General features: G+C 34.2%; 5 protein-coding genes across 6 annotated transcripts; 2 read left to right on the top strand and 3 right to left on the bottom strand.

Moving 5' to 3' along the window:
* Positions 1-236: 236 nt before the first annotated feature.
* Positions 237-3,189, bottom strand: LOC121247009 (tubby-like F-box protein 5). The gene is given in 6 exon segments (XM_041145340.1): positions 237-1,156; positions 1,247-1,376; positions 1,815-1,902; positions 2,027-2,290; positions 2,293-2,425; positions 3,041-3,189. Coding segments are annotated over 5 exon segments (1,248 nt in total). The 5' UTR covers positions 2,386-2,425; positions 3,041-3,189; the 3' UTR covers positions 237-483.
* On the top strand, positions 3,179-25,588 carry LOC121247011 (putative glucose-6-phosphate 1-epimerase). Its single transcript, XM_041145343.1, has 11 exons — positions 3,179-3,210; positions 21,073-21,183; positions 21,329-21,448; positions 21,722-21,835; positions 22,493-22,544; positions 22,992-23,129; positions 23,736-23,834; positions 24,139-24,236; positions 24,822-24,929; positions 25,027-25,108; positions 25,300-25,588. Exons 2-11 carry the CDS (start codon positions 21,116-21,118, stop codon positions 25,363-25,365), a joined length of 945 nt encoding a protein of 314 aa, XP_041001277.1. The 5' UTR covers positions 3,179-3,210; positions 21,073-21,115; the 3' UTR covers positions 25,366-25,588.
* Positions 14,478-17,179, top strand: LOC121247006 (laccase-11-like). The gene is made up of 6 exons (XM_041145337.1): positions 14,478-14,677; positions 14,798-14,949; positions 15,057-15,301; positions 15,403-15,522; positions 15,624-16,547; positions 16,883-17,179. Exons 1-6 carry the CDS (start codon positions 14,510-14,512, stop codon positions 17,011-17,013), a joined length of 1,740 nt encoding a protein of 579 aa, XP_041001271.1. The 5' UTR covers positions 14,478-14,509; the 3' UTR covers positions 17,014-17,179.
* Positions 17,469-19,325, bottom strand: LOC121247008 (secretion-regulating guanine nucleotide exchange factor). Of its 2 annotated transcripts, none has more exons than XM_041145338.1 (4): positions 18,973-19,325; positions 18,558-18,810; positions 18,093-18,411; positions 17,469-18,009 (listed from the first exon to the last, which is right to left on the bottom strand). In XM_041145338.1, the coding sequence occupies exons 1-4, from the start codon at positions 19,260-19,262 to the stop codon at positions 17,525-17,527; spliced, it is 1,347 nt and encodes a 448-aa protein (XP_041001272.1). In that variant the 5' UTR covers positions 19,263-19,325; the 3' UTR covers positions 17,469-17,524. The 2 variants fall into 2 exon arrangements, with proteins under 2 accessions (XP_041001272.1, XP_041001273.1); XM_041145339.1 differs by having other exon boundaries at positions 18,558-18,774; positions 18,973-19,323.
* On the bottom strand, positions 25,434-27,703 carry LOC121247005 (pentatricopeptide repeat-containing protein At5g66520). Its single transcript, XM_041145336.1, has one exon. It carries the CDS (start codon positions 27,568-27,570, stop codon positions 25,702-25,704), a length of 1,869 nt encoding a protein of 622 aa, XP_041001270.1. The 5' UTR covers positions 27,571-27,703; the 3' UTR covers positions 25,434-25,701.
* Positions 27,704-27,984: the final 281 nt, after the last annotated feature.

The raw sequence follows: 27,984 nt of genomic DNA on the forward strand, positions 1-27,984 counted from the left end.
TTTTAAAAGAATATATAAAACTTACACACTCTAAGATTATATATATTATTTCTAAAAATTAATAATAATAAATGCACGAACACGGGTAAAGAAAAAACTAACATTTTCTTTTAATTGATGGTTGTATTTTAAGTAAGTTTTTTTTCATTTAAGGAATTGCCCATTTAAACTCGCCATATAAACTGACAGTGTAACTAAAGATTAGAGATTTCAGTAGTCTTAAGTCGAATATGTACACATAAATAACTTTAAATTATTTTTTAATTTAATTTCAGTAGTGCCAGGTCGATGGAACACCATTCGAGTCAAATTCCCAAGGGTAAAGGAAAAAAAATGTGGGAAAAAAGAAACAACAGGCTGCACATGATTCTCAGCTGTGAACGGCCATGCGTGCTGAACTACCAGGAAGAGCATATTTATATTCCCAAAAATTAGAGAAGAAATTCAGCAAACGGAGAGTACTATCTCCGACCAACATGGGTTTCATTCACAGGCTGGTTTGGTGTCAAAGCTACTCAAGCAGACGGCAAAGGCTTGGAAGGCAGAAAGTGGGTAGCGATAATCCATGGTGAAGATGTCTTTTCCAATCTTTCCAAACTGCAAGATTACCTTTTCTTGCTCTGCAGCTGAAACATTGTGGGATGGACCCACGGATGCCACAAGCTGGAAATTCTTAACAGAGGCCACAGTAACACGCCCCCTGAAATTCAAGCACCAGCACTGCAGCTGCTCATGCCATCTAGGAGCCTTGTTCTTAAGGACCAGAGGCTCTCCCAGGCCCGGGATTGATCCCGGTGGCTCTGAAAGGCTTGTGGAGCTGAAATCTGTAATCGAATACTTTCCTTTCGGAACTGGTAATGGAGAAAACTGTTCATCAAAGGAGTGCGGGAATGATGTTGGTGTTGGAGCGTTTCCGCCCTCCTCAATAGAAGAGACAGGTATGGAGTTCATGACACAATGCATTCTCCTTGGCCCCCTTGTGCGAAGAACATTGAGCTCGTAGGAGATTGTCCCTACATTGTAATTACACGCCGGAACTCTCGGAGACACCTGCTTAGAATGGAATCTTCGACTGGATCGACTATTTAGTTGAACCATGGCTTCACATGGAGGTTGGCTGTCATATATGGTGAACTTTGTACCCAAGAAATTAGACCTGACAAATATTGGTCAATGAATTTTAGAGGATATGAATGAAGAAGACAGGGCAAAAGGGCAGGTAGCAAGTTTAAAAGCCAAGACTTGCCTCAGTTTACCAACATATGTACTGCTGGCCCTAGAAAAATCATCCGCAACCAAAGATATAACAAAGTCGGTGCTTGTTGCCCTTCTGATCTTTTTGGCTGCTAACAACAATTTATCACTCTCATCTTCGGCTGTCAATTTAATAAAATCATAAGTGAGAACCACGAAGGAGCTGGTATTTTTCCCCCACCAATGGGGGAAAAAGCTGATGTTTTTATGTTAGAATTCTTAACGAAGAAAAAACAATCTCAGAAATAATTCATATAAAATTTATCTATTTCCATATTTGGAAAATAAGTAGTAGAGCTACCTTAAGTTCCTCAAACTGAATAATTCAGGAATAGGGTTCACGATGAAACAAGCAATAATCTTTTGCGTATACAACTCTCCAAGCATAGTAGTATCAAAATCAAGATATGAATGATTTGAAGACCAGAAAAAATAAAGTACAAAATTCTCAAGCAATAAGTCCAGGTTCATAAAAAAATAAAAAGAAGCTCAAATTCATTTTTTTTGTCCGCAGAAATAGCTCAAATTCATTGAGAATGAGAGAAAATAAAATCACTCACAAGGCACTAGACCGTAGTACAGACAATACGTAGAAGTGGCTCTGTCCCTCTTGATAAAGCACTGTATTGGAGACTCGCGAGGCCCCGGCTATTCAAGCACAAAAAGAGTTAGTGACGATGGGAAAACACAAACGCTGAAGTGAAAAGAAAAGAAAAGGGAAAAAAAAAAAAAAAAACATAGAAAGCAGAAAACAAGAAGGGAGCATAATTACCTGCTTCAATGAGATAGGAAAGGTGAGCCTTCCACATTGCTCGGGAGTTTTAACAATCTCCCCAGTAATTACCCTCCATGACTTACAAACAGAAGCACAACAAACCACGACTGCCCGAGCAGGCCACGATGTCTCACTCTCTTCTACCCTCCGGATTATGTCCAAGAGCAATTCGGGTGGTAAATTCGACCACCGGCCCTGCTGCTGAATTGATTCGGACGAGGTTGCTGGTGCTTGATCAGGAGCAATATGCGACCTTGTCTTTCTATGCCAAATCTTCCTTTCCCTCTTCTCCTTGACATGCTTCCAATTCCATCCCTCATCTCCCGCAGCTCACGAACAATGCTTCTAAGGGACATCTTAATATATCATATATTGCCCCTCCCCCTCACTATTCCACTGCAAGCCGATGAAAATAGTATGAGATGCAGCAAAAACCAATAACCAGTTAGACCAATTCCAGAAGTTTTTGAAAAGAAGAAAAAAATCGTAGATGCTATCTGTTTTCTACCGCGTACGCAAATCTAACTTTTTTTTTCTTTTGAATGTTCTGCGTATAAAGTCAAGTCAGAATTTACCCATTTAGTTTCAGAATGTGAGCTATAGGACGTATACAAGCCCAGTCCTTTCAGCGCAATTAAACCTTACTACGCTAAAATTCAAAGCATTTAATAAGGTTAGGTTAATCACTGGAAAAAGACAGAAAATTTCCGTATTTTTCCGGATTTAAGTTTCACAACCAAACTCTTTTGTTCCGAAATCAATCATAGCCCCCAAACTCGTTAAAATCTCAAACGGAATTTTAAAGGAAAAAAAAAAAAAGAGGAAGAACTACTTGTAAAAGCCATAAACTCCTAAAGATAAGATTTACAAAACGTGAAGAAACTAAATCAATGCAAAATATACGATTTCAAAAACCAGAAAAGCAAAATCAATGCTAAAGAAATGAACAAAGCTTCATAATCCCAAGGGCAATAAGAAATGTGGATCCAAAAATCGAAGATCATAAACAACCTGTCCAGAGACACCTCACAAACAAAGCACACGGATCGGATCGGATCGGACCGAACCAGCTCAGAAATCCAGCACCTTGATTTCTTTCACAAATGTCATTTGGAGGACACAACCGCGGGTCACCGAGAAACCACTCAAAATGCCGGATCCAGACACAGAGAGAGAGAGAGATGGTGGAGGCTCCCTCACGGCGTAGCACGCAATCGCAACCACCTGAGCGTTGTTGAGTCGTTGCCTCCGCCACAAAAGCTACGGTGCCGGCTCAATCACCGCAGTGAAGACGAACGACACCACAACCGCAAGGGCTCAGCTTCTTCGTCTGGATTGAAGGACTCCGGCACCCATATCCAAAAATCTCTCTCCCCCTCCCTTAAAAACCGGATCCAAGGCCCCCAACCCCACCCCACCCTACCCTTCTTTTCTCTTTTTTTTTTTTTTTTTTCTTATTTTCTTTTTCTAATTCAGATTTACTTAGAGGGAATCTGTGGTCTGCTTTGCTCGTGCCTTAAGTACACGTGTCCATCGTGACTTTTCTTTCTACAAATAAAGTTCTTTAACGTATTACGTCTAATTATATTAATTTATAAATTCCGTTATTAAAAAAAATTATGAAATTTATTTTTATGAAAACTATTCCATTCTCTAAAATTCGAAAAATTTCAACTTAGAATAATTCAACCAATTTTAGTTCTCGTTTAGATTCAGAGTTAATCTCAATTCATCTAATCATTATAATTTTTTTAAATTCTCACATAAAATATAATAAATAATTTAATATTTTTTAAATCTTAAGATAATAATAATATTAAAAAAATAATATTCTAATAATATTTTATTCAACTTTTAATTTTCATCGCAATTTATTTCATCTCAATTTATTATCCAAACCTCACCATGTATTTTTTGAATAGTTAACCAAACTGCTTCTATAGGCCTATATACGAAGACCGAGTTAAGCTAATTCTAACTAATTCAATACAATATTTTATTTTTTAAGTTGTATTTGATAATTGAGTTTTTTTCTTTTTATTTCTTGTACAAAATTAAATATATATTAACTTTTTTTTGTCACTGGATTAAATAAGAATGGTAGAAAAGTTGCAAGATAAATATGTAGTTCCTTATTTTCTTTAATTGAGCAAAAAAAAGAATAGAAAATGGTTGAGTATTTTGTATTAAATTTGTGAACGTATACAAAAATACTCTATTAATTAGATAAATGTATTGCTTGATTTATTGAATCGCTTATAACAGTTAGATCTACCAAATCATAGGTTTAAATCCGCCCGAACTTAGAGTTTAAAGCAAGAGATGGATATACAAAGTGAGCCTTACTAATATTAATTGAGCATTTATTTGAACAAGTAGAAATATTGAAAGGTCCATATTATTTGTCTATCTCTTTTATTCTAGGGTCTAAAAGCAGATCCGTTTAGAAGTTAGATTGAACTAAGATCAATTCAGTTTAGTCTAATTTTAAGCTGAATATAATATCTAAACATCTAACTCTCAAATCATTAAACTTATATCAACTCAAAACTTCTTTACACGTGAGACCCACAATCTCTTTCAACTCAACATCTCTTTATACGTGAGACCCACAATCTCTTTCAACTTCTCATAAATACATTTAAACTTATATTAACATTTAAACATATTTAAACTCATTTTAGGTGGCTCTTACAAAACTCATTACTATTTATAAAGAAGTCAATTCATCTCAACTCAGCTCAACAACCAAACGGGACGAGGATATAGATCCATAATTTTGGTATTACATTGCAAAATGGTTAATTTTGGTGCAAAATGAGTTCTTCCTAATAAAAGTAATAAATGATATTTGTCCCAATAATGGCAATGTTTGCGTTGTACTCTTCTTCTTGTTTTACATTAACCTTAGTTTTCTTTTATTTTTTCAATTCAGCAATTCATGTAATTAAACTACATAAAGAAAATGACAATTTTGTCATGTCTTTCGAAATAGAAAGTTCTGAATGAGTGCAAGATGTGATCGTCCATCCATGTCAGGATAGTGAACTATAATTGAAATGAATGAAAATATATATTAGCCAGTAAGATGTCTCACCTATATGATAACTCTTTATAATCTGAATTATTATTGAGTTTATGCAAAGTAAAAATACTCAAATTTACATAAATTATACTTCCAAGCTTATCTAAGCACAAAAAATAAAATAAAATAAAATAAATCAGCCATATCAACTGCAAATGATAATTTAATTCGCGAAGAAATTCATAAAATAAATTTAACCAATAGGCACAAGTTAATAAAGGCATTTTTTTTTTTTTATTAGAACTTTATTTTAATTGACATATGCACGTTTGAATAGTGAGATGAGATGAGATGAGATGAGTTAAAATGGTTTGTGAATAATAGTGAAGTTATTAGTTGAAATTAGATAAGATGAAGTGAAGCGAGATGTTTTAAATAATGTTCGAATAATGTTGGGTATTCTTTAATATTTTAGTAATATAAACCCACAAGTGCTGATTTGAAAACTATAGAATATGTATTCTTAAAAGTAGGAGTGTAAATTGGTCCTGTCAGTTCGGTGATTTCAGTCCATCATTTGTTTTGAACCAATAGATATCGGTCCGATCTAATTATTTTATTATTATTTTTAAATAAATTAATAAAAAAATTATTATTACTAAATTAAAATTAAGTGAATTATTAATGTGAATTATATAACTAACTCATTAAAAAAATATTTTACTATAATTATATATATAATGTTAATAGTTATTACTTACAAACTTTTTTTTTTTTTGACAAATTATTACTTACAAATTTAGACTTTACTCTTTAGTATACATAATTAGTAATAATGTCATACATATTATATATGGTCAATGAATATTAAATAATTTCATTGTATATAAATTATTCATGCTTGCTTGCAACTTAAGTATTTTAAAAAAATGACCTAATTATTTTAATTAAGTATAAATAGTTGAGTACGTATGAATGTATGATGTATTAATTATTTACATATAATGACATAAATTATTACATGATTTATAATTTATTATTAATTGATAGTATATATTATTTTATATTTTATATTATTAATAATAATAAATTAGACGAAAATTACATCATTAACTTATAGAATTACTATATAAAAATAATATCTTAAATTATTAAAAATATTTTTAAATATGGGATTCGGTCTGGTCCGATCTAAAATTTATAGACCCTAAGATTAGACCGAATTTTATTGGTCCACATATTTTGAGACCAAGACCGATCGATCCAAAATTTGGTTCGGTCCAATTTGGATCGAAAGTTTCAATCCGGTCAATTTTGCTGATCTAGAGCGAATTATTTACAGCCCTACTTAAAGCATTGTTACTAAATAAAGATTTAGAGATTAATTTTGAAATTAAATTGAAGTAAAAAATATAAACTTTGTTTCAGTAAAACAAAAAATAAAATGAAAAAGAAGTAGAAGTTTGGGCGTCAAACTAAGCCACGTGGGGGTAATACGTCAGATTGGACCGAACAGGGGTCACAACTACACGTGATGTAACCCAAAATCTCTCTCTAGTGACGTGGAGGGATTGCAACCTTATCCTAACCGTTACTATTCTCTCGTGTTCAAAACTTCAGTTGCAATAGAGTGGGACTTTACCGCTGGTGTTTAGTGGTTTTTTTTTTTTTTTTTTTTTACTTTTCATATTTTTTTAATTTATTTAAATATTTTTAAAAAATAAAAAAATATACCAATACATTTAAAATCACTTCCTTAATCACTAAGTAAAAATTAAAAAAAAAAAATTTTGACCAGAGATCAAATAGAACTGTCAAAGTAGAGAGGCATAGTAATTTTATTCATTGCAATAATACCGAGTCCCATTTTTTTTTTGGATCCGATTTGAAATTTGAAAATTCACAAGCGGTTATCCGTCTGAATTGGAACTTGGCGAATAAGATGAAACCGGATTCAGTATGGACCCGATTACAAATTTGGTAATGTAATCGGTTATTTGTAATCGGTTATTTGTAATCGGATATTATCTAAAAAAATACAAAAAATAATTCAATCTTTTCCAATCTCAAAATAAAAATAATATACAAAAATTATATTTTAATAATATTTTAACTTTATAATATTTTTATTTAGTTTTTATCTCTCATCTCTTAAAACTCCATAAAACATATTAACTCAAATCATTTATTACTATTAACAAATTATTTCATTACTTTTAATAAATCATCTCATCTCATTTTACTATCCAAACAATATAATATCATCTCAACATCTAAAACCATGACTTAAGAGAGAGGTTTTGCTAAAATCTTAACATTAATCATGCAAGCATGTAGTACTTTTCTGTTTTTTCTTTTTCTTTGAAGCTGCCTTATATTTAACCTATTTGTTATGCAAATATACTATCTTCAAAATGCGCACTTTCACAAATTTTTCGAGTACTTATTCTGACACGTTGAAGTCATATATATACCAACATTAATTAACATGCATGCATGAGTGATTACCCCATGCAAGGCTATTGGAAATTTATGACATATTTTCACTAGTTTTGTGATAAATTAATATTTGGAGTAGTATTCTCCACTAGAGTCAATCTTAATTTTTAGTTCTCGATATACATGTTCTTAATTTATCATCGACCAAGTAATTACTAAGTAAATTGAAACAATGAGTTTGGATAAGTTTATATTGGAGACATATAGTATTGAGTATTACATCTTGATATTGTTGTGATATATTATTATTTATTTTATTTTTTGTAAATTGACGTTTTGCATTGTAATGTAAACAACAATGTAATACGATATAGTATGCATGCATTGTGTGTGTTGATGTATTATTATTTATTTTGTATAAAAAAACAAAAAGCCTTTTGAATTGTTAAAAAGATTTTTTTTTAAAAAAATAAACCTTTTAAAAAGTGTTTAAAATATTTTTAAAAAATATGGGTATTAAACATGATATCCGATTTTTTTAAAAAGTACTATAAAAACATTTTTAAAAGTCTTAAGAAGTCTTTTTAGAAAAAAAAAAACAAAAAGTTGTAATAAATTCGGATATCTGATCAGGATTTATATTTGATTATCGCTCGGATTTTTTTCAGGTTTTTCGAGCTGATGACCTCCCTGTTTTTAAAATTCAGACCTAGATCCAATTATAACCGGATATCCGGATCCGTTCATACACCTCTAATTATTTATTGTAGAGTATAGATGGATTTGAGTTAGGATGTTCATGGAATGTTTGGTGACACATATGTTTTTAGATATTTTAAATTTTTATTATTATTATTTATAAATAGACAATATTATGGTGCACATCAAATGTGCACTCCAAATATGCACATAAGCAAATGACTTTTATTTTTATTTTTCTTTGAAGCATTTTTTAAACATATTTAACCATTAAGAAAAAATAAAAAAATCCAAATTCACTAATAGTCACTTTCTTAAGTATTAAGATAAAAAACTAAAATATATGAGTGGGCACATTTGTGAGTCATATTAGCATTTTTCTTTATAAATTATTCACTACTATTTATAAATTATTCACTATTATTAATAAACTATTTTACCGCTATTTACAAATCATCTAAAATATTTTTAGTGTACAAACGGAGCCTTAAAATATGTTTTTAATAACTTAAAAGTTATTTAGAAAAATAGTAAATTTATAAAAAGTGTCTTAAGTATTTAAAAAAAAAAATTTGAAAACTCACTTTTAAAAAATATCAAATTAAAGATTTTGTTAAAAAAACTCACGCAAATAATGTTGTATTTCTAAAAAACCATCATAACTAACTTTAAAAGTGCATGCTTTTTTTGTTAGTTTAAAAGTGCATGTTTTTTTTCTTGTCCAGATTTTATTCAAGCTAGAATTTCTTTAGATGCTGCCATGTAACTATGCAGTGATATCATTTGTATTGACTATTCTTTATGAATGAAGTTATGCTATTGTTATGTAAAAAGGAAAAAAAAAAAAAAGTGCATGTTTTTCTTTTTAGTTTAAAAGTGCATGTTTATAAAATAATAAACAACTTTTTAATAATAGAGTTTTTTAGTAACGTTCTACAATTAAAAACACTACTATAAAAAAAAAAAAAAATTATTACCTCAATATCAAGCATACACTAAGTTTATATGTGATTTAGACTTTCCTTAAATTGTTATAATATCATGAATTGCGTGCTCTCTTTTATTTTCGGAGATGGGATGAGATGAGTTGAAATTAAAGTTAAAAATTGAATAAAATATTATTAAAATATATTTTTTAATATTATTTTTATTTTAAAATTTGAAAAAGTTAAATTATTTATTTTATTTTGTGTGACAATTTGAAAAAATTATAATAATTAGAAGAGATGAATTGTGAAAATAAACGAGACCTTAATCTTTTACATATTCTATTCTTGCTAAATCTATTTTTTTCTATATTAATTTCTTGATGGAAGAATCTCTCTGATGCAAATTCTTATTTATAAAAAAGAAAAGAATACTTTTGTGTTGATGAAATAAACTTAAATAATATAACCAATGGAATATAGAATCAAGAGATGAAAATTAGGTAGTCCCACATATTCTCAATAATCCCCTCTCAAACCCTCGTCATGTGCACATAGATATAAGAAATGTACTAAACAACCTTAACAGTATAATATTGGATTGGATCAAAACATCTAAATCAATTTCCACGTGTCGAGTCACTTCGACCTCGAATTAGAGCATAATAAAAAAACATATTCTTAACACTTTTCAATGTGCTGTGACATTTCATCGCCATGATTTAATTTAGGATTTGGTAGATAATTAATTCTATGGTAATAATTGAATGTTAAGGGAGGGTTTGGATACTAAGAGTATTTCAGAATATTTAAAAATAATAATAAAATTATTTATGAATAATAGTAAATAAAATTTAATTTTTTTTTTCACATCATTTTAGAGGATAAATTCAGAGAACATAATATCATTTTCCTTATTAATAATCTATTTTATTATTATTCAAAAAGAAAATGATATGATATATTCTTAAGATCTAAACTAACCTGACTTTGTAGATTGAAAGTACATAAAATGAGTCATGAGTTGGTGAAGCTTGGATTGGCATTCATGGATGTATTGTTGACAGTTATGAAAGAACAAAGACTAGGAGGCTATACCCCTATAGTAGATCCATGCATTTAGAGGGGAGACCAAGAAGATAACATCAGTGAAATCAAACAGGAATTGGTTGGGCGTTCAAACGGAGGAGGAGTTGACCATTGTTGTCTAAGCTTAGTTGTCTTTGTTGGTTGACATTGTGGAGCCAGCCCCCCTTGTCCACGTGTAGTCGTGTACATGATCATCTCACTATTTTTTATTATAATTAATTATTTTAAAAAAAATAATAGTTACATTCGTAAATATATAAACATCATATAATTATTTAAAAAAAATAAAAAAATACGATCACATTTTTTTTTTAAAATACTTATACGATATTTACTCACTGTCACGTAAAATTACTCATACTCTAAATTTAATTTTATGATGAGTTTTGTTGGGTTGAGATGGCCAGCAGCTGGAATCCGTTGGAGGCTCCTCGATTATTCCTTTTCGGTTGAGAAAATTGACTGGGCTGGCATATTCGATGCAATTGGCTACCCATCTCCATCAAAATGTCCTTTCCATTCCATTGCCAGCTGATAATTCATCATATATATGCCCCACGACCCACTACATGCACTTTAACACTTAATAATTGAAAAATTATATTCGTAATTATAAAATACACAAATGTCATACAAATTTTTGAAAAAAAAAAAAAAAAAGTAAATACGGACTCATATAATAAAAAAATAATTTTTTAATAATATATTTAATTCTTCTACAAAAAGATTACGCAATTCTTATACACGCTGCGACTGTTTTTAATATTACTCCTAATTATTATTGGATATTCAATTTTCATAATTTTAAAAATCTATTATGGGATATCTATTTTTGTTCTTGGTTTTGATTGTTAGTATATTTTAATTTTTTTTAACATTAAAAAAATAAAAAATGCATTAATGATCAAATCCAGAAATCAAATCATAATTAGATAGGTTGAAAGTGTCACACTAACACGTGGTATATTGATGCTAAGAGATAATATTCTATGTAAAAAAATGGAAGATTAACAAAGATATATATAAAATTAATTGCGACGTTTTAGATTTTCAAATATTAATATTGTGAAAGTTGTGACCTCAGTTCAAATAACTAATCCTTAATAATTTACTATGGGATTATGGAAGTTGTAGATAGCCATATATGCATGCATGGAAGGTACGGATACATGGAGTTTGTTTGAATTAAAGGTTGACAACATTAGGCGATGTGAATTTTAACGTTAATTATAATATTAGAGTTTACATGTTGTATCTCTCTCTTTTCGTATAATAAAAAGCATGTGGGTGATAAGAAATATTCCTGATATAATTGATCTGGATTTGATCTAATTTTCCCCCTTTGTTTTCATAATTACTGGGGAAAATTATACATTCCTGACAACAACAAAATGACCAAAAGCAGAAAAAATGTATATATATATATATATATATATGCTATATTCATACAGATTGGAAGGCAATATACGTATGAAAAATTCTATACACTATATTAGCATCCTACCTTCATCCCATCAAATAAGATGTGACACATTTATCACCATTAAATAATCATTTATTGTATATTTTTTTATCATTTAATGGTGATAAATGTATCGCATATTATTTAGTATGATCAAAGTAGGATGAGAGTGTGGTGTATAATATTGCTCCTTTTGCGTACTCCTTTGTGCACTCTACTAATGTGATTGATTACATATTTTTTTTAATTTAAAATAATTGTTTTGGCCAATCACATCAATAAAATACATAAAAAATACGTAAAAGTGCTGGTATGTAATATAACCCTTCACCTCTTTGATATTAATCTCAACACAAAAGGTTAGCTTAATTCCAAACATATGGTATTGCTCTCCATTTGAATTATAAAGTAGACGGATCACAAAAAAGTTTTAGAAAAAAAAAAAAAACAAAAAGAGTAGAGTCTGTGATCTTGGGCTTATCTTGAAAAGAGTAGTGTACTAGTTGGCCCAATCTAATTTGCAATCCAACAGATTTTTTGTCCTTCACCAATTTATTTTTTTTAAGCAATATTATTGAGATAAAAATTAAAATAGTTTTTATGTTATTTACAATTAGTTGACGAAGAAACATTTTACTTATTTTATAATATATTATAACTATATTTAAAAAAAAAAAACTAAAATACTAGACTTTTTATTAACTAAAATGGAGTGATGGAAATCGCATGTGCATGTGTGTGTCAGTGTGCATATATATACATATACATATATATATATATATACATGTATGCCTTTCTTATGTTAATTGGCAGCAGTATATATCCATGAATTCAACACGAGTGACTCAAAAGCACGTATGCATGCACGAGCAAATGCCCCACCACTAACTGATCATCATGTTGTGCGCCTTGGTTGCTTATAATGTACGTTGGAAAAAAAAAAAAAAAAAAAAAAAACATCACACGTACGGAGTCTTATGTAAGAACATAAATGATATTAGCAATAATCGTGGAGTGCTACGCAAGCGCACATGAATTGTTTTGAAAAAAATAAATATATACGAGACTCGCATAAAAAATAATTAATTTTTTAATAATCGATCTTATTATTTTTCAAAACAATTATACTACTTTATGCAATACTCCACGACTATTATAAGTAACGTAACAAATACAAAGTTGGTATTTTCTAGTCTCACTGTAGGAAACAAAAAGTTGGTATTATTTACTATTAGTCTGAAGACTTTTGAGGGGTTTGGTCTTCTGAAAATCATACTCACACACACACACATATATTAGCATACCAATTCGGTAATACAATAACTTCTCCCTCTCGTGCTAGCTATAACAAGAAAAATGAATTATTTATTACGAAAATAAACTCATTTTGATAGAAAATACACTACAAAAAAAAAACAGATTTTTGTAACTATTTAATTGCGGCGAAAAGACTATTTGTGACCAAAACAGACTTATTTTAGCTGTAAATAGTCATTTCGCTGGAATTAACTGACTACAAATAAACAGTTTTCTTATAGTGATATATAGTTATTTTCGTAGCATATAATTATCCACATTTTAAGAATATTGCTTATATGTTATTGACTTGTAATTTTTATTTTGTGGGTGCAATTACGATTATGTAAAACATTGTATATTTGTTTCTAATTTTCAAAATTTCAATGGGACGTTCAATTGCAGTCTAGCTATGAGAACAATCATGTGGCTCCTCCACAGCCAGTAACGAACTTAATTGGTAAGCAGCTAGCTAGCTAGCAGTTGATGTTTAATTGTTACTGAGCAAATATCATCTTAACCTATTATTAGAAAGGAATTAGTAGTCAGACTTGAGAGAAAATCGAGAATTTTTAAGAATCTGATTAGGGAATATTGGCCTGATCCATCAATCCTATAACAAATATGTATATAATATAGTACTATTTGCATTATATATGAACATATGAGTATGCAAGGGCACATTGGATGGTCGTCCTTGCTTTAAGATTGCAATTCCTTCACCAAGCAAAAAGTACTTCACCCACGTTAGTTATGTGTAAAGAGAGGAACCGGCACGGTTAGAAAAACCCTTATTTATAGTTAGTTATTTGCTATAAAAATAATAATTTTCTATTAAAATGAATCTATTTTCATCACAAAAAGTCATTCTTGTTGTGAATAATTATTTTTTTTACAGTGTGATCTATTTGAAATAATTTTGCATACTATAAGATTGAAAAACTAATCGTGATATTAAATTATATCCTTAATGATAAATGGATCATCGTATGAAATATTTAATTAAATGAGATAGAGTGTAAACCTGAGGTTCGAGTTTAAGACCTCTACTTTTCATGTTAAATTATCGCTTGTCCTTAAAAGAATATTTCTACCTGCATGATCAGCATCCTAAAGAGATCGCAACAACCAAGAATTGCTTGTGCCACTGCCAGTATATCGATCGTCTTCCTAAGGCCTATATATTAATCCTTTTGCTTGACGGTAAAGCTCAGGCTTCTGACTTTTAGGGTTCGGTTGGCCTTGTGTAGCCCTCATCCCCAATATATTCAGATGTTTTAAGTTATGAAAAGAAAAAGAAAACAAGTATCCTGATGTTTTGAAATCTTCTTGGTTTAGCAATCTCAGCCTCTACGTCAGTTAATGACCGGTAGTCTCTTTCAGTATTTTGCTTACAAGCTTTGATGTTCATCAACTCCTTATTCACATTTCCCACCTAATCCTTAACCCCATAATTAATTCTATCCTTTAACAAACTGATAGCCGCCATTAATTACCTTTATACATTCATATATATACCTCTCATGATCTTTACGGCTTGATTCATGCATGTGATCGCATCCATACAAACAGTACTTAAAAAGGTTTTCTTTTTTGGACTGGCCGGGATATCCATGGCTAGAGCTGTTCCTGGGTTCACCTTCCTTTTCTTTGGAGTTCTTGGCTTAATCTTTTTTCCAGCTGAAGCTGCCATAAAGAATTACCAATTTGATGTGAGTTTGTTGCAGGATCAGTACTAGTACTTGCATGCACAAAGTTGCATTTATGGCGGCCTGTTCTTTATATTTATCATGATCTTGGTTTTTGTGTTGATCTGCATGTAATTTTCTCAGATTCAAGTGAAGAATGTGAGCAGATTGTGCCATGCAAAACCCATCGTAACTGTAAACGGGAGGTTCCCAGGGCCGACTATATATGTTAGGGAGGGAGATAGAGTTCTTATCAACGTAACAAACCATGCACAATATAACATGTCTATTCACTGGTAGGATTATTTGCTGATAACGATCGGAGAAAAAAAAAAAATATAAGAACTTGTAAAATTTTCTTCTTGTTTTTTCTTCATTGCTTTGGTTATCATTCTTATACTAGGCATGGACTGAAGCAATATCGAAATGGCTGGGCGGATGGACCAGCTTACATTACTCAGTGTCCAATCCAGACTGGGAATAGCTACACTTATGACTTCAATGTAACGGGACAAAGGGGAACTTTATGGTGGCATGCACATATTCTTTGGCTGAGGGCTACTGTCCATGGTGCTTTTGTCATCATGCCAAAACCAGGAACCCCATTTCCTTTCCCACAGCCGCACCAGGAATTTGAACTTCTGTTAGGTGAGTTTCAAGGAAATATATACACTTTTACATCAAAAAATTCCCACGGAAAAGTTAGGCCATTAATTAGTTTCTGTAATTGATCTCGTTTTCTTCTGCAGGAGAATGGTGGCATGCGGATGTGGAAGATGTTGGGACGAACATGGGTTTGCCACCAAATATGTCAGATGCACACACAATCAATGGAAAGCCGGGGCCACTCTTTCCATGCTCTGAAAAACGTAAGCATACTTAATATATATGGGCAACATGCATGGCTGAGAAAAGAATCGAGTTATGCATAGATAGTCCTTATAGAATCCTACATTTCTACTTGTTTTAGATACTTTTGCAATCGAGGTGGAATCAGGCAAAACGTACCTGCTGAGGATCATCAACGCTGCACTCAACGACGAGCTTTTCTTTGCTATTGCTGGACATAACATGACAGTGGTGGAGGTTGATGCAGTTTATACAAAACCATTCAGCACTCAAGCTATACTTATTGCCCCCGGCCAGACCACAAACGTTCTGGTGCAAGCTAACCAAGTCCCAGGGAGATATTTCATGGCTGCTAGGCCTTACATTGATGCTCCGCTTTCCATAGATAACAAAACTGCTGCAGGAATACTGCAGTACAAAGGCATTCCAAACACTTTCCTCCCTACTCTTCCCCAGTTGCCCGCACCCAATGACACCGAATTTGCTTTGAGCTACAACAAGAATCTCAGAAGCTTAAATACTCCACGGTATCCTGCCAAAGTTCCTCTCAAAGTTGATAGAAATCTCTTTTACACAGTTGGTTTTGGCAAGAATTCTTGCCCAACTTGCCTCAATGGAACCAAACTCCTTGCTTCATTGAATAATATCTCTTTTGTGATGCCTCAAGTAGCTCTTCTCCAAGCTCACCACTTCAACATTAAAGGAGTGTATAGAGTTGATTTCCCTGACAGGCCTCCGACTCCTTTCAACTACACCGGTGCTCCACTTACAGCTAATCTTGGTACTGCCACAGGCACAAGGATTGGCAAGATCGCCTTTAATTCCACAGTTGAGCTGGTACTACAAGACACCAATCTTCTAACAGTTGAGTCACATCCATTCCATCTTCATGGCTATAACTTCTTCGTTGTTGGGACGGGTATCGGGAATTTTGATCCTGCTAAAGATCCGGGAAATTACAACTTGGTTGATCCAGTGGAAAGGAATACAGTCGGAGTTCCCACTGGCGGTTGGACTGCTATTCGATTCAGAGCTGATAATCCCGGTACATGGTTTAATTTCAGCGAAGTTCATGCACTTATAAAATTTAGTTATGGGAGCTGCTGCTCTGTTCCCATAAAGATTAAAAAAAACACACACACACACACTTTTACACTGATGGTCAAAAGTGAGCGGTCACTTTGAACATAGCATTTTTCTTTAATTATAATGCAACCGGTTGACTTTGAGACGATATAATTAATATATATATATATATATATATATCTTAAACTTTCCAAATTTAACCCTCTTTGATGAACTAAATTATGGAGGTTTATTTGTTCTAAAATAATCAGAGACCTTTGCAATTGCACTAATACTCGTAACGTGACTGTCTAGGCGTTTGGTTTTTGCACTGTCATTTGGAGCTCCATACTGGTTGGGGATTGAAAACGGCATTTGTTGTAGAAGATGGACCAGGAGCCGATCAATCTGTTCTGCCTCCACCAAAGGATCTTCCACCATGCTAGCTGTTTAAGTTTGAAAAAGCTGAGGGGCCTATGTATTTGAAAGCATTTTAAGTTTGCTTCTGTCCTGCAAAAGTTGCAGGCCAGTGTTTCTCGGGAAAAAAATGGTTTCAAGATTTTCTTGCAACTCAAATTGTAATATATATATGTTCCAGGAATTTGTAATAAATGCTACTTGTTTGATTCCAGTTTATCACTTCTAATTACTTCTGAAACAAGTTATATCACCCTTTTGAAAAAGTGATAATCTTCTTCCTGAATTTTATCATCCCTAATCACGTTGGATGATATGAACCATTTTAAGTGATTTCGTAAGATCAAACACTTCAATTAAAAGTTGCATTTCTCTTACTACCGTCGTTTCTTTTGCTTCAAAAGGAACTGCTTCCTGATGATGACGTAGTGCCAAAGTCGAACTTGAACCACTGATAATTTTAAGAATCCAGGAAACAATGAAAGAGCCAAACCATAGGAATGTTTGTTTATCACAACCAATATTCTATTCAGGCTAACATTATTCAGCAATCAAGACAAGATTATGATCAAAGCCTGACACAATTTGTATAACCTCGCAACCTTGTAAAGAGTCTAGCAAAATTGGCTCAGCTTCATCACTGGAGCTTCCTAACCCAAGCCTGCCATTCTTACCACAGCCCCAAACCCACACCTCTCCCTTAGATGTGAGAACAGCGGAATGTGCACGCCCCCCTGACACAGAGACTGGAATTTCATCAGCTAACCCTTCAACCATCAATGGGATATGCTCTGGTCCTGTCCTTCCAAGCTGAAAGCTCCGATTCCATCCCCACGAAACAATACTCGTAGCATCTTCTATTGTATCCGATGATGAAACCCTGCAAATTGCCAAAGAATGGCCAAGACCTGCCGCTATAGACACAGGAACAATGGCTATGTCAACTGGCAACATTCCCAAATCTTGATTTACTCTGCCCAGCTGACCATATACGTTACTTCCACAGCTCAACAGGGTGCCATTACCTGAATTAAAGAATTAGAACATAAATGCAGGCATAACTTACATTTCCGTATGCATATTAACGAAGACAACTATTATTACTTACGGTAGAGAACCGTGGAATGATCTAGCCCACACGCAATGTCTGTGACTTCAACACCATGTAATTGCTCCACTAAACAAGGTTCCCAGACAATTGGCATGTTTTCCTCCTCCTTCATTCCTTCTAAAACCAGCTTCTCGGCAGCTTCGAATGCCGAGCTTGAGAGTTGTCCTTTGTTTTCTGGTATACCCACACTCGAATCCAGACGAGACCTCTCGAAAGATTCCCCAACCTTCCCTATCCTAGCATCAGCTGAATAACCCCAGACAAACAAATTCCCATCCTCAGTTTGTGCAAGTGTATGCCCCCAACCAAATGACACCTATCAAAGGAAGATGCACCTCAGCAATGTTTCCCATCTTATGTAAAGCATAGGCGTTCAAGTGTTGCACACAATGGTCAAGCAGATTATAGTTTATACACCATAATGCTTCACAAGAATATAGCATTTGTTTACTAGTAGCCCACCTTGGCTATCTTTTCTCCAGCAAGCGCTTCAACCCTGGAAGGTGCTACAGCCTCAACGATTCCTTTTCCAAGACCAAGCTGTCCACGCTTAGACTTTCCCCAGACCCATAAAGACCCATCATCTCCAATGGCTGCAGAAATTACCCCGGATGCAAATGCAGCGCAAACATTCACTTTGTCCAGCCCTTGCACTCTCTTCGGCTCATTCCAAGAATCTCTGCCAAAGCTCAAATTTTGACAATCAGTAATGTACCTTCCAAGTAAAATTGGATATGAACCACCACCCACGATCAGATTTAGAACACGTTAAGCAAACCACGTATCCGACGTCAAATCACTCAAAAGCAACACCAATTTTCATCAACATTACAGGGAAAAAAAAAAAAATGAAAGAGAGAGATAGAGCGAATCAAACCTGGGAGCAAGAAGACCACGGCCGAGCTGGGCTTCGTTGTTTCGACCCCAAGCCCACAGCTGACCTTGGGAAGTTACAGCCAAAGAGTGGTAGTGTCCGGCACTGAGACTGGTAACATCAGGGGGGAGCGCAGGGACCGGCGTGGGCTCATAAGCGTCAACAGCAAGACCCGTCAGAGAGGAAGGCAGTCCGAGAGCCCCCTGGCTCCCATCCCCAAAGCTCAGCACCGCGCTGCTCATCCATCTTCTTCGTAGCCCTTCCCCACAAACCCTAAATTCTCTTAATTTCATCGTTTACCTCATACTCTCTTCTTCTGCTGTGTCTTGCAAAATCTTTAATCCCATATGAATATAAGCCGTCCACACTACCAGAAAAATAGGGACTGCTCACTTTCTTTTTCTTTTTTTTTTTTTTTAACTCCATTTTTTTAACTTTAAATTATCGGCTTGAAAATAGATTTCTCACCATTTTATTAAATATTTAATATTATCCCCAAAGATTTACATGATATTAATAAATATTATGTTCTAAAATTTGAGTTATCAAAAAAAAAAAAGCTTTCAAAACGCTTTTATTTATTAAAATCTAGATCGGAAAAGGAATAGACAAGATCATTCTTAAAACATCTTATCCTAAACTTCCTGTCAAAATCATTGGAAAATATCGATTATATATATATATATATATATATATATGTATATATACATATATTTCATTTTGCCAAAATTATATTTTATTATGTAATTGTTAAAATGATCTATTATTATAAAGAAAATAATTTGTATAATTTTAAAATATACAAGTATTACATATTAATTTTTTTTTAAAAAAAATAGATAAACTCGATACACACAAAAAATCTAATTTTTAATAATATATCCGATTTTCTTCAAATAAAATAACAATTTTCTTTCTCTCTCCAGATGATTTTTCTCTCTATACAAGCAGCCAGCTATCTCAATCTCTCCACCCAGCGGGTTGGAGCTTCAGCTCCTCCCTCCTTTCGACTGTCCAGCCATTGGCAATGTATATCAATTTTTTTTTTCTTTTTTTTTTCTCTCTCTCTCTCTCTCTCACATTTTTTTCCCAGCTATAGCACCAAAATGTTTCGATGTGCTGCTTATCGGCCTTTTACGACTGCCACGCACCCCACCATCGAACTCCCTAACCGCCGATCTATCAGATGGAAGGAGAAAATTGTCCAAACAAGTGGCGCATGTGTCTCACGTGCAACTCACAGGGTGAGTCTTTTATCGCCACGCGTGGCACCATCGGGGTCATCGGTTTTGGATCTCTTAGATCCGAGTACTACCTTCTTTTCTAGAGTGGTGCGTGAGCCGTACGCGCCACCACCGCTAGTGACAATCCTACACCAGTGTATCGGCTCATCTTTAGGTTGTTATTTCCTTATATTCATATTTTCCCTAAACAAGGATTAAGATAAAGTGGTCGTAAAAGTCTCATTCAATCAAACCAAACTTGCAAAATGCAGCACACAACTCGCAATTGCGGCTTTTAGTCGTAGTTTTATAATCTATTTTTTTTCCTTCCATCAGCTTTGTGGGTTGTGTCAGGCCTGTGCAAATTTTATAGTTTATTTATCAGACTATGTTAAAACCGCTTTAAGTGACTTACTTTAGTAGGAAATGGGTGAGAGTCAAATTTTTAACTTCAAATCCCGCTTTTTATTTTCTTTGGTGTTGTTTTGTTTGTTTTGAGATGATTGTTGAGGACTTCCAATCTATTGAATCTTATATATTTGTAACCACTTAGTTAATCAACGGGGAAAGGAAAGCGAAACTTGCAATTGTATCTAACCTTTCTTTTTATCCCAATAATTTTATTTGCTCGTTTTTGCTTATATTTATTTCTTAATACATATAGAAACTTTTTTTTTCTTCCGAGGGCCGATATTTCGGAGAATAAAACCTAATTTTCCTTGAAGAAAAAGAAGAAAATCATGAGAACGAAAGAATATCCGAATTTTGACGAGCATAAATGCAAATACCAGCAACGGCATAAACGACCAGAACCATTCCCAAGTAAGACCAGAACCATTCCCAAGTGTGCTATTGGGTTGTGACTGTGAGTGTGAGGCACAGAGAGGGAGAGAGAGTTCACACACACACCTTGGTTAAAGAAGATGGCGTTGGTTTCTATGGCATTCTCGCTTCCCACCTTATGCCCACCTAATCTTCGCCGAGTCAACAGGTGAGTTTCTCTATTTTCTACTCAATTCGTCGAATCCCATGTTTCAAGGTTACCATTATTTGATTAAGCCCTCGATCGGTCGGGTTTGCATTGAATCGGAGTACGTTTCGAGAAACTAAAAGGAAAATTAAGTTTTCGGAAACAGGTATAATTCTGGCAAGGCTTATGCAACTGTGGGCAAAGAAGCCTCTACTTCGTTGGGTGTGCGAGTCACAGAAGGAGAAGGGAACTTGCCCAAGGTTGTGCTCACTTCCGCTACCGGTAGGTTAGTATTCTTAAGCTCATTCCACGCCTCCCTCTCCTTACATTTATATATGTACGTCTGCTATGCAAAAGGTTGCCCATGCCGTTAATTCGAGCAATTACAATTGGGGATTTTAAGTTTCTAATTTGCTCCCATCTCTTCGTTTCCTGATTTAAGATATAACTAATTATTGTAAGAAAAGTAATTTTAGTTCTTTTGATATATAGCATTAGTGTTTTAGGATAATAGATGCATATATAGACTTCCACAGATGATTGAATTTTCTGTGTGCAGCGAGGCAGATGTGTACTTGTTTGGAGGCTGTGTCACGTCTTGGAAAGTAGCAAATGGCAAGGACCTCCTTTTTGTTCGGCCAGATGCTGTGTTTAATAAGAAAAAACCAATCAGGTTTGTCTTCCTGCCAGCCTCATGCCTTTCAATCTGATCTTTTTTTTTTTTCATTTTTTCTTTAACCTTTTGTACATTTTTGCTCCTTTGCTGAATGTAGTGGTTTGGGTTATGTGGTAGATCGATGAATGATTTGGATATTCATTATTTGGTTTTTATGTTGATGACTATCTTACAGAAATTAAATTTTCACTTTTAAACTGGGTAACTGATACCAACAAGCTGAAGCTCAGTTAGTGTCTATTGAACTTTGCATGTGGTCTCCTGCTAGGTGGTCAAGATTTAAAGCTAGTTGACATAAATGCAGGTAATATGTTTCAAGAACAATAATTTAATGAATTTTTAGGTGTTCTAAATTTGAAGAAGGACTGACAAAACAGAAAGAAAAAAAATGAGGTCATAGATTAACTTTATGACAAAGAATTCTCCCATTATATTCTGTCAATTTCAGCCTCAGGCAAATTACAATGTCTAAAGATGATTGAAATCTTACATTGCCACCACTTAAGGAAATTATTATAGAGAGGATTTAAATCTTAAATCTCTGTGTTTTAGGGGTCATAAATTTGTCATTCTGCATATGATGCTTGTATTGAATCCTATTATTACTCAAAAACTTAGGATCCTCAAATACTAACACTGCCTCTCTTGGAATAGTGGAGGCCTTCCACATTGTTTCCCGCAGTTTGGACCTGGCCAAATACAGCAGGTACGGCTTTCTACACTTGTTCATACCCCATTACTAGACTCCATACATATCTTTGCATTCTATACTATATGAATTCAAGGAAAAAAAATTATATATATATTTTATATGAGATCATTTCATTTGATTTCTAGCACTTCACCTTGGAAAAGTCCGTTTGTGGATCTCTCCATAACTTAGTCACTAGTACTTGGGGAGTGATTTTTGGGTTAGAATAATTGCTTTATGGAAAAATTTGAAGTTTTTCTTAATACTGATAGAAATTGTAGTCCAACCAAAAGTTATGGATGATTGAGCTCTTCCTTTCCAGTCAATACCTGCATGAGCCAGAAGAGTTTCTTGAGAATTGCCAATGATTACATTTTACTTTATTCTTCATTCCTGTCTTCTAACTATTATTAATTTTCTTTTCCTTTTTTTAATTGATGGAGGTTTTTATGTAATTTACAGCATGGATTTGCAAGGAACTTGGATTGGTCCATTGTTGATTCTGAAAATGTGGAAGGAAATCCTGTTGTAACTCTAGAACTAAAGGATAGTACTTACAGCCGTTCCATGTGGGATTATAGCTTTCAAGCTTTATACAAGGTCGGGTGGTCACTTATCTCTTATGCCTTTTTTTAAGAAGAGTGTACCCCAATTTTATTAAAGAAAAAAAAGACCCCTCACTTATGGTGGAGGAAATTGGAAAATCATGGTTACATTCCAAACACCTTCGGGATACAATATTCAATAAAGCGCAAAACCCAGGAGTAAAAAAACCAAACCTTACCACATCTTAAGAACTATACAGAAACTTAAACAAATATCTCATTTACAACTTAAGGCAGGGATGCCCAGTTTATCTATTCTCTTGCTTTGCAAGGCAATCAGCAGCTTGATTTATTTCTCTATAAGCATGCTTCAATGAAATGACCATTTGATTTGACAGCAATTTGATTCTGTCCCAATCTTCCCTTACTTCCTAATGGACACTTCCAAACCCATGCCACCAATCCACAAGAACTTTAGAATATATTTCAGCTTCGATTTGGAACAGATGAAGTCTATCACAACCAACAAGTCCATCTAGCAAAGCTTTTACCTTTGCCATCATATTGTTTCCCCCTCTCTCTTATATAATTAATGTTCAGTTAGGCTTTCTGTATACTTCATGGTCTCAAATTAACTTGTTATTTACTCAATTCTTTGCAGGTCATTCTACATACAAGAAGCCTTTCAACTGAACTAACAATTACAAACACAGACAATAAGCCATTTTCATTTAATACTGCCTTGCACACATACTTCCGTGTAAGTATCATAATTTCCATCAATCATCATGTTCTTAACCAAAATAAAAATTTCTTTTGATGATACTGTTTCTGATAGGTAGTGGAAGAACTTACATATTAAAAAAAGGTATTGGAAGAACTTAAGATTAAAATTGGTAGAAAGAAAATATGAGACAATTGGTAGGTGATTTCACGTTGAAAGTCTGAACATGATCAGGATATTTCATCCTTAACTTACATGGTGTTGTGAATTTGATTTCATTACATGATCTTGCAAAAGTAAACACAAATTAATAACATCCATTTCCACCATCATCATGCAGGCTTCTGTGACAGGGGCATCAGTGAAAGGTTTGAAAGGGTGCAAAACTCTGAACAAAGATCCAGATCCTAAGAATCCATTGGAGGGTAAGGAAGAAAGGTATGTTGTGTTTCAAACAATGAATTTCCCATATTCTATTAAGTAGTGAATTCAACTTAACATGTTTTTTCTGTCTCTCTTTAGTCACTGTCTGGGAAATGTCTGCAATATGTATTTTGTAAGCAAAATAAGCAGTTCATTAATTACAACTGTAACAGTGTTGCTTAGTAACATAAGAAAATTTTTAAGCAAGTTTAAGGAGGCTTTCTTTGCATAGACATCATACAGAGGGACATTTCAGCAATTTTATAAGACCAGAAATGGGATCCTGCCATTTGGGCCCTGATTGCGTGTGTTGGTCAGACACAAATGGTTTCGTCCCTAATTTGGGAAAAAGGGATGGGATGCATTGCAACAATTCTTTCAGATTTACAGTATTAATTGCCCAGACTTGAAGTGTGATGGAGACATTGCAACAGGGACGGTATGTTGCAGTTGTGAAGTATAACTTATCCAGATGATTCTAACTACTATGTGAAGCTGTTGAGGGTAGCATGAGTTCTCATAACTCCTCATGATTCGCACCAATCTCTAAATAGACTTTTCAAAAGACTTTTTGCATCTTCTGACATTTTTAAATCACAGGGATGTGGTCACTTTTCCTGGATTTGTAGATTGCGTCTATCTGGATGTGCCTAATGAATTGCAGCTTGATAATGGCTTGGGTGATACGATATCTGTCAGGAACACTAAGTGAGTTGTAAACCTTATTTTGACGATTTAAATTGGTATCGCTGAGACCTGTCATCAATATTTGTTTGTTTAACATGCTTATCTTTTTCCTATGCAGTTGGACAGATGCTGTTTTGTGGAACCCTTATCTGCAGATGGAAGCTTGCTACAAAGATTTTGTTTGTGTTGAGAATGCTAAGGTAGTAAATAGTCATTTTCTTTCTTAAGTTAACTGTCAAGACTTGATTAAAAGCAAAAGTTTCATATTCTATTGTTGATACTGACCACAGGCTTGATGATGCATCTAAAATGGTTTTAGTAACTTTTTATTTATCCTCTCCAACTTATCAATTATCTGCATAGTGATTTTTCTTTTCCATGCCTAATTCAGATTGGAAACGTCCAACTAGAGCCTGCACAATCTTGGACAGCCACACAGCATCTTAGCATTGACTGAAGTGTAGCTCAGCACTGCTGTTGAATTTTGTGCAACTTGTACCACTGTCAATTCCAAAGTTTTTATTTGAGTTTTGCAAACCTTAAGGTATAAAAAGCAAATAATCTGGCTTGTATCACTGAACTAGCATGCTCATACGAGGCTCTTGTATATGACCCGTATACTTGGGTTTTTGCCTATTCTTATGATCAATAAAATTTTGTTTACCGATCAAAAAATAAAAGCAAATAATCTGGCTTGTCCAAAGTTCTTATTCAAATTGACATATCTTTGATAGGTATTTCTATTTTACACATTTTAGAGTCTACTGAGTGTGATCCAAGGCATCTCTCTTTCTCACCAATAATCTCTGCAAGAACATTTCCCATTCTTGAAATGGTGGAAACGAGTTCTATCCCGAACAATAATATCCCTAGCATAAATCTTTGAGATGAGCTTTGTAACTATGTGGCAGTCCTCACACACCCGAAGATTCTTAACAATCCGGATGGTTGTCTCCGGTCTAGTGCTTATTAGCCCAAATGCAATAGCCAGCTTTTCACTATGATACTGGATTGCTCTCTCTTTCTCCTCATCATATAGATCAAGCAGTAAGTCCCCTGTTGCAGGTTTATACCCTTCTTGCGTTAGTTTCTCTGTAATCTGGTTCCACATCCAATAAATCTTTTCCATCTGTGGATGGCACCCATCTCCAGCTGAAAATTCATGGACAATACCATTCAGGCTGATTGAACTACACCCTGGAGGTTTTGAAACTCCTCTGTGTTTCATCTGGCTTCTCACTTCAACTGCTTGGTCCCATTCCCCAGCTGCAGCATGAATTCTTGCCAAGTGAATGTATCGCCCGCCATGCCCAGGGTCAATTTCAAGCAGGATTTTCCCTATCTGTTTCCCTAACTCAAGATGTCCATGAATCCAGCAGGCGTTGAGCAGTGCTCCCCAAATGGCAGCATTCGGCTTTAAAGGCATTTTCTCGATTAAGTCTTTTGCTTCCATAAGCAACCCGGCTCTGCCTAGAAGGTCTACCATGCATCCGTAATGCTCGATTGTTGGGTTCAACCTATAAACTGTAGTCATGCTCTTAAACATTGACTTGCCATCATCAACAAACCCTGCATGGGTACATGCAGTCAAAATTGCTGTGACTGTGATCAAATTTGGCTTAATTCCTGCTTTGCTCATTTGCACAAACAAATCAAGAGCTTCTTGTCCCTGCCCATGTATTGCAAAACCATTAATTATTGTTGTCCATTCAGAGGTACCTCTCTTCTCAAGTTTTGTGAAGACTTCTAGAGCTTCTTCCATGTCTCCACACTTACCATACATGTCTATAAGAACACAGCCCAGTATACGATCGATTTTGATTCCATTTTTAGCTATATAGGCGTGAATCCATCTGCCTTGATCCAATGCTCCTAGATGTGCACACGCTGAAAGTGAGACTCCAAGGGCTACATTGTCAGGTTTGACTCCCGCAATCAGCATTTCACAAAAAAGGTTTAGAGCTTCCTTGTTGAGTCCTGCCCCAACAAGGCCAGAAATCATTGCCGTCCATGAGACCACATTCTTTACTGGCATATTTTTGAAAAATTCAAAAGCCATCTCTAACCTGCCAAATTTTGCATACCCATCAATCATTGAGTTCCAAGAAACAATGTCTCGCTCAAGAAGCCGCTCGAAGAGGAGATGTGCAGATTTGATGCAACCAGAGATGGCATAAACATGAAGCAATGAATTTGTGGCATAAACATCCAAGCCAAAGCCTGTTTTTATGATGTGGGCGTGGATTTGTTGGGTTTCTTCCAAAGCTGACAGAGTGGAACATGCTTTGAGCAGGAAAGGGAAGGTGTAAGCATTATGTGGGACTGAATGACAAAGCATTTGATGGTACAGAAGCAGGGCTGCTTCTGGCTCATTGCTGTTTGAATATCCTCTAATCATGGTGTTCCACATGAAAGTATTGGGTCTACTAATTTCGTCAAAAACCTTCCGAGCATAAGTCAAGCTGCCAAAATCTGGGGAGGTGCTGGAAGCTAGGAGCCTGCTCACTGCGTTAGGTTCTCCAATGAGACCTGTTTTATAAAGTCGAGCGTGAATCTGCTTTATTTCCACCATTTTTGAACATCTTTCAAGCAGACACAGGCTCTGTACTACATTTGATTCTATGGAGGTCTGATTTTGTAGATTCACTGAAATGGGTTCCATGGAATGGTTGATATGTGATAAAATTGGTATAGGTTCATAACGAGAAGAAGATGAGAAAAATGAGGAAATGTTTCTATGGTTGTGATTTTATTAGAAAGTAGGATAAGGCTCATGATATTGACAGGAATATCCGGGCTGCTTTTTTTTTTGTTTTTTTAAAAAAAAAAAAAATCTTTGGAGGACACTTTTGGCTGGTCCCCCATTTGATCATAGATAAATCTTCATTGAACTCTTGCAAAATGAAGCTATGCAATTGTTTATCTTCTCTCGCTTTCTTCTCGCACTCGTGCATAAAAAATCAGGCCAAAATTGCATCATAATCATGTGCAGTGTCACACAATCCTAGCATACCTAATACTAAAACTACCGAGAATATCCTTACGTAGTCTTTATCTTGGATTGTGTCATCTTTAA

Source organism: Juglans microcarpa x Juglans regia, chromosome 1S (assembly GCF_004785595.1).
Source record: "Juglans microcarpa x Juglans regia isolate MS1-56 chromosome 1S, Jm3101_v1.0, whole genome shotgun sequence".
NCBI classification, from domain to species: Eukaryota; Viridiplantae; Streptophyta; class Magnoliopsida; order Fagales; family Juglandaceae; genus Juglans; species Juglans microcarpa x Juglans regia.

Bases quoted from the DNA above. Each gene is read 5' to 3' on its own strand.
- LOC121247011 (XM_041145343.1), top strand. From the start codon at position 21,116: ATGGCGTTGGTTTCTATGGCATTCTCGCTTCCCACCTTATGCCCACCT. The intron at 21,449-21,721 runs GTTAGTATTCTT...TTCTGTGTGCAG, and splicing joins CTCACTTCCGCTACCGGTAG to CGAGGCAGATGTGTACTTGT. The intron at 22,545-22,991 runs GTACGGCTTTCT...TGTAATTTACAG, and splicing joins GACCTGGCCAAATACAGCAG to CATGGATTTGCAAGGAACTT.
- LOC121247008 (XM_041145338.1), bottom strand. From the start codon at position 19,262: ATGAAATTAAGAGAATTTAGGGTTTGTGGGGAAGGGCTACGAAGAAGA. The intron at 18,811-18,972 runs GTTTGATTCGCT...TTTACTTGGAAG, and splicing joins CGTGGTCTTCTTGCTCCCAG to GTACATTACTGATTGTCAAA. The intron at 18,010-18,092 runs GTAAGTAATAAT...TCTTTAATTCAG, and splicing joins TCATTCCACGGTTCTCTACC to GTAATGGCACCCTGTTGAGC.
- LOC121247006 (XM_041145337.1), top strand. From the start codon at position 14,510: ATGCATGTGATCGCATCCATACAAACAGTACTTAAAAAGGTTTTCTTT. The intron at 14,678-14,797 runs GTGAGTTTGTTG...TAATTTTCTCAG, and splicing joins TAAAGAATTACCAATTTGAT to ATTCAAGTGAAGAATGTGAG. The intron at 16,548-16,882 runs GTACATGGTTTA...GTGACTGTCTAG, and splicing joins ATTCAGAGCTGATAATCCCG to GCGTTTGGTTTTTGCACTGT.
- LOC121247005 (XM_041145336.1), bottom strand. From the start codon at position 27,570: ATGGAACCCATTTCAGTGAATCTACAAAATCAGACCTCCATAGAATCA.